General features: G+C 51.9%; 1 protein-coding gene across 1 annotated transcript; it reads left to right on the forward strand.

The window, feature by feature from the left end:
- Window positions 1–1,005: 1,005 nt before the first annotated feature.
- Window positions 1,006–9,857, forward strand: LOC128831551 (lymphocyte antigen 6E-like). The gene is made up of 3 exons (XM_054018068.1): window positions 1,006–1,213; window positions 7,801–7,920; window positions 8,954–9,857. Exons 1-3 carry the CDS (start codon window positions 1,162–1,164, stop codon window positions 9,157–9,159), a joined length of 378 nt encoding a protein of 125 aa, XP_053874043.1. The 5' UTR covers window positions 1,006–1,161; the 3' UTR covers window positions 9,160–9,857.
- Window positions 9,858–10,386: the final 529 nt, after the last annotated feature.

The raw sequence follows: 10,386 nt of genomic DNA on the forward strand, positions 1-10,386 counted from the left end.
GTTTGTTAAGACAATTGAAAAAGTACACAGACTTGATTCTTAAAAATCTACAACAGTGACTTCCAGTTTCTACTCAACCTCTACGTAGCTTTTACAGATCCCTGTCCTACGAAACACCGACAGCTGAGTGGAGTGAGGCACTACTTGTACTTGTCTCAGTACTTGTGACTCAGGCAGACCGTCAAGCAAAATACCTGTCCCCACCCTCTCTCTTGATGCCCTCAATCAGCACAGGCTAAGTAGTGTTCTACTGCCCTTTACTCATACAATAAGAATAACAACATTTCATTCCCCTCCCGCCCCACAGCCAAAATCTATCACTTGGGCAACACAGCTCTGTTTGCTGGATACCTAGGTAGATTAAGTGTGGATGTAAATACAATCTGGTCCTGAAGCCTTTCCCCCCCAGCCCCAGCTCATCACTAGCGGTCAGGGAGAGCTCCTTTTGACTTCGCTTACAAATCATCATTTGAAATGATTAGGTTGGCCACCATCACCGGAATGAACGCACTGACATTGTATTCAAAAACAACAGCTGTATAAGGAAGCGCGTCTATGCTCATACTTTTCAAATCTATGATACTTTTTCAGATACATGTAAAAAGCAACAGAGGGTCCTGTGGCACCTTTGAGACTAACAGAAGTACTGGGAGCATAAGCTTTCGTGGGTAAGAACCTCACTTCTTCAGATGCAAGTATTTTATTATACACTTTCTATGCTTTTAAAGTGTGTATTAATGTTTCAATTTCAATTCAAATGTCCAAACAATCACTAAATTGGCAACACTACATGTAACTAGTTCACAAAACTGTGTGTGTGTGGGGGGGGGAAACAGGTGTAGGGAAATCCCTGTCCTCCTCCCTCCAGACTGCAGCGGGGAAACGAAACCAAACACAAAGACATTTCCTGGGGCACTAGATTCCGTTCAGACTCTGAGCCTTGTTGCCTCTGGCTGCTCTTGAACTAAGAAAAAAAACCCATGTGAGCAAACTCCCCTGCCTATTCCACACCCAGCCCAGCCATCAATCTCCTGTCCCCTCCCCACTAACACGCAGTCTTTGCATGCGCTGCCTTCACAGGCAACCACCAAGATCCTCATTTATAACCAGCCCCCCAAGAAGCAGCTGCCTTTCTGCCCAGGCTGTGACGGCAGGCCGAAGATGAAGGCTTTTCTTCTCACCCTGCTGGTGGCGGTTCTGTGTGCGGAGCAAGGTGAGATGCTGCTAATGATTCCTCTGTGCCTGAGAGAGAGCCAGGGAAGCAGCTAGAAATGGGGGGGCAGAGGGGGATTTTTGCACCACCGTTGGCAAAGATTCTACCTTGAAGTGGGAGCTGGCACTTCTGCAAACCTCCCTTTGCAGCCAGCCGCTTGGTAGTGCGAACAACGGCTGGTGCGGTGGCTGTCTTTTCAGCATTAGCTTGTGTGGATGTAATAAAAATAGGTCAATGCAGGCATAGCAAGTTATCTCCGTTTCATGATGTTTAGGGGGATGCAGTGCTCTGGATGCAAGAGGGAGCACACTTCTGTGGAGCTGAGCTCCTTCCAACAGCAGCATGCCTTGAGAGGCCTAGAGGGAGATGGGGGGTTGAGGGGGGGGGACTGACTAGCCCTAGAGATCTGTCTAGTCATCTCTTGAAGAAATCTTTTACACAGTTATCCTCTGAGCCAGGCTCTTTTACTCAGGGCGATCAGGGCTCCTCAGCATTGCTTTCTTGCAACCATAAATTTACAAGTTCTTCTGCTGTAATCAGCTAAAAACATAAGGGTCTGATTGATCCCAGATACAGTGGAGTAAATCAGGAGTCACTGCACTGAATTCAGTTAAGCTGGCGCAGTGGAGCATCGGCACAAGTGAGATCAGACTCAGGCCCTGCGTTCTTACAATGCTGCAGTGGAATCCCAGTAATATTGGACGGGGGTCACAGCCGTAGGTTCCGGTTGGAGGAGCCATTATTTGATTCTTAATGGAGGATAATTTTACTCCTCCAACTCTTCCTGATTCATCTGGTTTTAAAAATAAGGAGGTCTGGGGCAGTTTGATACTTGCATGAGAGACCTCCAGGGATAAAAGGTGTTTGTGGAACAGGCTTTTATTTGTTTATTTTTTTGCCACTAAACCTAGGAAGACCCGGCTCAGTTATTAACCAATGAATGTTCACTTGTTCAAAGATTTCCCCATTTATAGTCTCCCAGGAGCTGTTGTTTTTCGATCGTTCATGCAAATGTATTAACCCCCCTCTCTTCCTGTTTACTCACATTAACGTACATGAATAAGTCACCCCAAGACCTGCACCAGGAGCCAGAATAAATTACAGCCTGAGCCCAAGGAAACTGACCAGCTCCAGCCACCTGGGTTTCTGACTCTGTGGGGTCCATAGTGAGAAACAACTAGTTGGTTTCTCACTGCTCTTAAGATGATCTTAGCTGCCCCCTCTAGATACTCACTCCGGATCCCACGCCACAGTATCTAAGCCTATCGTGATGTCAACCAAGTGGACACAGAGAGTGTATTATTTTCCCAGTCCCAGTCTGGGTGTGATCAAATCCAGCCCAGAGCGTAAGAAATCTGCTGGAGTCTGTGCCTGGACAGTAGACACCCTTCACCAGGCAAATGGGGTTATTGCAGGTAGCTTTGTCCCCAGAGCAACAGGAATATTCCTTTTGCCATGCAAGGAGCCTGTCCTGAGGAACTCCCTTTGCTTTAGCTGGCTACTCACTAACCTGCCGTGAAGACACAATGTGGTGTTTAAGTGCCAAGTACTGGGCTGTTGAAGGAGAGCAGTGGCTGCGCGGAGAACACAGACAGAGCTGGCGTGGGCAGTAACGGCTTGATTCAAAGCCCAGTGATGTCAGCGGGAGTCTTTCCACTGACTGCATTGGGCTTTGGGTCGGGGTTTGAAAGCCTTGGCCGAGCTCTGCTCTTTGCAAGGTCAGATTGCACAGGTCCAGAGGTATTTGTTGTATCTCACGAGTTCTTCAGCATCTCTAGTTGCTGAGCACAGAAAGCTTCTTCCCCTGGCAAATTGTTCCATTATCTGATTGGTGGCAACTGGTTTTTCCTCTTGCATTGCTTAGGTTCTTTGTTCTGTAGTTTCAGTCACTGACTCCTTAAATAATTCCTCCCTCTTCATTACGTTTTCTATTTTTAGACATTTTTCATGGGCCCGTTGTTTCTGTTTTTCCTCTGTAATGGACTTATTAGTACTGGCATTTGACTTGGTGCCGTGTGACATTTTGATGTAAATCTAGAATGACAGAACATGAGCCTGGCACACATTGACTACGGCCATGTCTACCCTAGCGTGCTTACAGCGTCACAGCTCTACCGATGCCGCTGTACCTCTAAGATCTCTCGTGTAGCTGCTGTCTGCCGACCGGATAGAGCTCTCCCCTTGACAGAATTAAACCACCCACAATGAGTGGTTGTAGCTGTGTGGGCGGGTGAGCGACATAGCGCTGTCCACACTAGCAGTTAAGTCAGTGTAACTTATATCACTCAGGCATGCTCATTCCCTTAGCCAGTGACATAGAGTCATAGAAATGTTGGGCTGGATGAGAGCTCAAGAGGTTATCAAGTCCACCCACTACTGAGGCAGGACCAAGTAGCCTAGACCATTCCTGACAGGGGGTTGTCCAACTTGTTCTTAAAAACCTCCAATGACTGGGATTCCACAACCTCCCTTAGAAGCCTCACAGTTCAGGTTTTCCAAACCGTTTATCAGTTTTGTTGCTCTCCAATTTGTCCATCTCCTTTGGTGCCCAGAACTGGACACAGTACTCCAGCTGAGGCCTCACGAGCAGGGGCGGTGAGTTATATGGGCCTGTGGTGCCCAGGCTCCAGCAATAATCAGGGCCCGGGGGCCCGGCTCCACCAATGTTTGGGGCTGGGTCTCTCCTCCAGCCCCGTGCGCCGCGCCCGAGTGTTCTCCAGCCCCCACTTGCTTCCCCCGCGCGCCTCCCCTGAGTCCTGGAGCCTCCCCGCCTCTCCCCTGCAGCTCGGCATCAACTGCCAGTGTAGGCTCCTAGTGCCCCCCATCCCCACTAGTGCCAGGGCAGGCTGCCCCTGCCCCTGCCCCAGCCCTTCCTCCTCGGACCCTTCCCTTTTCCAGTGGGACCCTCTGCCAGCACAAGGGGACCCCCCCGCCCGCAGTCACCGCTCCTGCCCCATGCTGGGCAAGGGGCTGCCACATCCACCACCCACAGTGAGGCTACAGTGAGGGGAAGCAGCAGGGGAGTGTGCTGCCGGGTGGGGGGAAGGGGGACCCCTCCCTCGGAGGTCTCTGTTGATGGCAGGGAGAGGACAGGGGGGAGTCCTCCTCTCTGGCCCCAGCACCGGGGCAGCCTGCCGACACCCCAAACTCCTCATCCCTGGCCCTGCCCCACCCCAGAGCCCACACCCCCAGCCAGAGCCCTCACCCCTCACCCCTCACCCCAACTCTCTGCCTGAGCCCCTCCCACACTGCAAACCCCTCATCCCCAGCCCCCAGCCCTCACCCCAACTCTCTGCCTGAGCCCCTCCAACACTGCAAACCCCTCATCCCCAGCCCCCAGCCCTCACCCCAACTCTCTGCCTGAGCCCCTCCCACACTGCAAACCCCTCTTCCACAGCCCCCAGCCCTCACCCCAACTCTCTGCCTGAGCCCCTCCCACACTGCAAACCCCTCATCCCCAGCCCCCAGCCCTCACCCCAACTCTCTGCCTGAGCCCCTCCCACACTGCAAACCCCTCTTCCGCAGCCCCCAGCCCTCACCCCAACCCTCTGCCTGAGCCCCTCCCACACTGCAAACCCCTCTTCCGCAGCCCCCAGCCCTCACCCCAACCCTCTGCCTGAGCCCCTCCCACACTCCAAACCCCTCTTCCGCAGCCCCACCCCAGAGCTCTGACCCCTCACCCCAACCCTCTGCCTGAGCCCCTCCCACACTCCAAACCCCTCTTCCGCAGCCCCACCCCACAGCCCTGACCCCTCACCCCAACCCTCTGCCTGAGCCCCTCCCACACTCCAAACCCCTCTTCCGCAGCCCCACCCCACAGCCCTGACCCCTCACCCCAACCCTCTGCCTGAGCCCCTCCCACACCCCAAACCCCTCATCCCCAGCCCCACCCCACAGCCCTGACCCCTCACCCCAACCCTCTGCCTGAGCCCCTCCCACACTCCAAACCCCTCTTCCGCAGCCCCACCCCACAGCCCTGACCCCTCACCCCAACCCTCTGCCTGAGCCCCTCCCACACTCCAAACCCCTCTTCCGCAGCCCCACCCCACAGCCCTGACCCCTCACCCCAACCCTCTGCCTGAGCCCCTCCCACACTGCAAACCCCTCATCCCCAGCCCCCAGCCCTCACCCCAACCCTCTGCCTGAGCCCCTCCCACACTCCAAACCCCTCTTCCGCAGCCCCACCCCACAGCCCTGACCCCTCACCCCAACCCTCTGCCTGAGCCCCTCCCACACTCCAAACCCCTCTTCCGCAGCCCCACCCCAGAGCTCTGACCCCTCACCCCAACCCTCTGCCTGAGCCCCTCCCACACTCCAAACCCCTCTTCCGCAGCCCCACCCCACAGCCCTGACCCCTCACCCCAACCCTCTGACTGAGCCCCTCCCACACCCCAAACCCCTCATCCCCAGCCCCACCCCAGAGCTCTGACCCCTCACCCCAACCCTCTGCCTGAGCCCCTCCCACACTCCAAACCCCTCTTCCGCAGCCCCACCCCACAGCCCTGACCCCTCACCCCAACCCTCTGCCTGAGCCCCTCCCACACCCCAAACCCCTCATCCCCAGCCCCACCCCAGAGCTCTGACCCCTCACCCCAACCCTCTGTCTGAGCCCCTCCCACACTCCAAACCCCTCTTCCGCAGCCCCACCCCACAGCCCTCACCCCTCACCCCAACCCTCTGCCTGAGCCCCTCCCACACCCCAAACCCCTCATCCCCAGCCCCACCCCAGAGCCCTCACATTTTTTAATTCTTTTTAAAAATATATATCGGCTTACAAGGCAGGTGTGGGGAGGTGGGACTTGGACCTGTTCTGGAAACCACCAAAAATGATACAAACCTGCCACCTCTGCTCACCAGTGCCAAAAAGAACAGGACAATTTCCTCCTCTGTCTTACATTCAATACATCCTGTTACTACACTCGAGAATGATATTAGCCGTTTTTTAAACCGCATCACATTGTTGACTCATATTCAATGTGTGATCAACTATAACCCTCAGCTCCTTTTCAGCAGTGCTTCCACCTAGCTAGTTGTTCCCTATTTTGTAGCTGTGCATTTGATTTTTCCTTCCGAACTGTAGTACTTTGCACTTAACGTCCTTGAATTTCACTTGGTGGATTTCAGACCAATTCTCGAATTTGTCTAGGTCATTTTGAATTCTAATCCTGCCCTCCAAAGTGCTTGCAACAACTCCCAGCTTGGCATCATTTGCAAATGTAATAAGCATACTCTCCACTCCATCACTCAAATTATTAATTAAAATATTGGACACTACCGGACCCAGTACTGGCCTCTGCAGGACCCCACAGGAATCACCTTCCCAGTTTGATACTGAACCACTGATAACAGTCTTGCAATCATTTGTGCACCCGCTTATAGGAATTTAATTTAGAACACCTGTCTTTACTTTGCTTATGGGAATGTCATATAGGACTGTGTCAAAACCAAACTATATCACACCTGCTCCCTTCCCCCTATCCACTAGGCTAGTTGTCAAAGAAGGAAATGAGGTGGGTTTGGCATGATGTTTCCTTGAGAAGTCCATGCTTATTTTCTCTTATAACCCTATTACTCTGTCGGTAACATTATTGCTTTGGAAAGGAACATGCTGAGAAATTATTTACAAATTGGTGTCACAGAAGCCATTGGGGGAACTTTTCAGAGGCATAAATAGCAGTTGGGTGCCCAGCAGCCATTTCTGCCTTTGAAAAATTCCTCCTCTGTGTTTTGGGTCCAATCCTGAAGTCCTTACTCAGTCGATGCACAGGGAAACCTATCACTGGCTTCAATGAGAATTTAGCCTGAAATAGCGGCAGAGAACATCAGGATATGGTGCACTTTGATGCTCATTAGCAGCAGGTGACAGGGTGGGGATTAGACTAATAGAATCATAGAAGATTAGGGTTGGAAGAGACCTCAGGAGGTCATCTAGGTTCTAGTCCAACCCCCTGCTCAAAGCAGGACCAATCCCCAACTAAATCATCCCAGCCAGGGCTTTGTCAAGCCGGGCCTTAAAAACCTCTAAGGAAGGAGATTCCACCACCTCCCTAGGGAACCCATTCCAGTGCTTCACCACCCTCCTAGTGAAATAATGTTTCCTAATATCCAACCTAGACCTCCCCCACTGCAACTTGAGACCATTGCTCCTTGTTCTGTCATCTGCCACCACTGAGAACAGTCTAGATCCATCCTCTTTGGAACCCCCCTTCAGGTAGTTGAAGGCTGCTATCAAATCCTCCTTCACTCTTCTCTTCTGCAGACTAAATAAGCCCAGTTCCCTCAACCGCTCCTTGTAAATCATGTGCCCCAGCCCCATAATCATTTTTGTTGCTCTCCACTGGACTCTCTCCTATTTGTCCACATCCCTTCTGTAGTGGAGGGACCAAAACTGGACGCAATACTTCAGGTGTGGCCTCACCAGTGCCGAATAGAGGGGAATAATCACTTCCCTTGATCTACTGGCAATGCTCCTACCTATACAGCTCATTATGACGTTAGCTTTCTTGGCAACAAAAGCACACTGTAAACCAGGAACAAATAACATATTCCTGCAAGCCTCTAACACGGGGTGTGTTTTCCTTTTGCAGCTCACTCACTGATGTGCTTCACCTGTAAGGATGCATCCTCCAACTGGGAGTGTCTGGGATCAACTATATGTCAAAGTGATGAAAACTACTGTGTGACCACGTATCTTGGTGCAGGAATTGGTAAGTTTGGGCATGTTCTGCTTATTGTCTTTGCCTAGCGCTTTCCCAGACGACGTGCTGCTCCTGTTCCAGATCACTGGGTTTTCCTTCCTCCTTCTACTGGGGTGGGACATTGCTGATGTGGAATTGGGGAATCACTCCTTGAAACCGAATGGCAGGAGAACTTTTCTGGGACGCGTTAAGCGGGCGGGAGCCCCTGTGCTCAGTAGTGAGGTTTGCACATGAGTGAATGAATGATAGGAGGGCGGTGCAGGCAATGTCAGGCTTCTAGTACACCAATGCAAGGGCTGTATATCTACCCCTTCAGTGTTAGCTGAAGTCCTGAAATGAGGCTCTTTATAGCCCAGTCCTGCAGCCGCTCCCCAGCCATACGATGGTTTAAGCACCAAACATCTCACGTGCTGGTGCAAGGTTCCACTATTGGCATGTGCAAGTGAGAGAATTTGCCCGTTCCAATCCCAGTGCCTGGCTGGTTGTGCATGCACAAAAGGAGGCCGGGTTGAAGCCTTTTGGGGTATATTGGTGTCTGCTGCTTAATGAGCTGTGCTGTGACCTAATTACTACCAGCTCGTTAAAGCTCTGAGGCTCAACAGCAGGAGACAGAACTCAGTCCCCTCTGTGCTGCATCCCTGCAGCCCCCCCTGAACTCCAAAAGCCCTGTCCCAGCATGCAGTGGGCAGAGTGTGACAATCTGGAATAGATTCTCAGGGTTCTCTTTGGCTGTTCCCACGTCCTGGCCAGGAATCTGAAGAGGATGTTCCCAAATGGTTACATACGGGTCTGTAGCTGCTAGGAAGAGACTAGTGCTGTTTTCATGGTATATAATAGCAGTAGTGACTTCTAAAGGCTGGGCATTCACTGGCAGAGCTAAGGCTGTGAGGCTCTTAACTGCTGAGAAATGGCCTCCTCTTCTCAGGATTGCTTAGCTACATCGGTACAATTATCTCCTTTGCAGAGCTCAGGAGCTCCTGTCCGAACTCTGGGCAACATTTTAATCTTGAGTCTCTTTCTCTTGTTTGTTTTTCTGGTTCAGGTGGACATTCCGGGCAGAGCATCAACAAGGGGTGTGCTTCAGTTTGTCCCAACAGTGGGATAAACATAGGGATAGCAGCCGCCTCTGTTTCCTGCTGCAGTTCTTCCTTGTGCAACACCAGTGGGGCCACCAGCGTGAAAGTCAGCTACTCGGTGCTGGCCATGGCGATCTTGGCCAGCTTTGTCTATCTCAGGGCTGGACTGTGATCGGGCCAGGAAAAAAACCTTGATGCCCTGAAGAACCTGCTCAGGCTTCTCCAACGAGACACCAAACCTCCCTCTGTGCAAAGCTATACTGGGGTTACCAATGGTGCCCTTTCTTCCAAACTCTCTCTCAGATCCCATTAGACAATACCTGCCCTCTTCCCATTCACAAGGAAATCCCGCTGGTGTCACTGGGTGCCCCTCTGTGCCTCTCAGCAGATCTGGATTGCTGCTCCCATGGTTTGGGTGCAGGAGGCCTGGGAAACTCAACTGAAGAGTGCAGCCCCACTGGGGAGATGCCCGCTTGCACTCTTGACCCATCAGGAAATGGTGGATAATGTTGGCAGGGTTTCTGCTTTTATACCCGTAGTCCCAGTTGATGGGGCTGATTAAAAAAAGGTCAGGGCTCACCAGAAAATGTTTATCCCAAACCACCTTCAAAGCGGAATACTTAAACACCCCTGCCTCTTGTTACCGCAGAGACATTTCCCATCCACGTCACGCTAGGGATCAGTGCCAGACTGACTGCTGGGAAGGCATGATCCAAAACCAAACCTCAGATACATTCACCCCCGGTTGGATTCTGATTTTTACATTGTTTTCTTTATTCTTTTCCTTGGCTGACTTTTCTTATGTAAAATGAATGCAGTGCTCACACGTGAGCATCACAGCTGAATAAATATGTTCCTGTTCTTGCCTGAGCCCAGATGTATTGTGTGTCTCTTTGCTTGCTGGAAAACAGGGTGTGTGAGGTGCCCTTAGCCGAAAGATCAACTCATGGGTGCAGCATAACTGCTCCTTGGGACAGCTGCTCTGTGGTTTTCAGCAGCGCCGTCTCTCTTGTCACTTTTCATCCTAACACAGACCTTTACCTCCCATGCCTGCCCCCATCCCCCTCCAGGATTGGCCCTGAGGAACGAACACTTGAGTTGATTATTCACCTGTTCTCCCAGCTGTGGTACCTGTAACATGTCCCACAGACCAGATTCTGCCTTATATTGTTTTACTCCCTAAAAGCCCTTTCGGATTCAGTCCATATGTCTGAGGTTGGACAGGATGAAGCGTGAGTCTGGTCTACCATAGACGTGTCATATGGGACTGGAGCAAACACTATGGGAGCAAAACCACTGCGGGGTCAGTCTGTACGTTAGATATTAGCGTCTCTCCGATTCCTGCCTTCCATCGTCAGTGAGTGGTGACGGAAAACCCTGCGGCTATATTTAAAAACAG

The sequence above is a fragment of the Malaclemys terrapin genome, chromosome 2 (genome assembly GCF_027887155.1).
Source record: "Malaclemys terrapin pileata isolate rMalTer1 chromosome 2, rMalTer1.hap1, whole genome shotgun sequence".
Classification (NCBI taxonomy): Eukaryota; Metazoa; Chordata; order Testudines; family Emydidae; genus Malaclemys; species Malaclemys terrapin.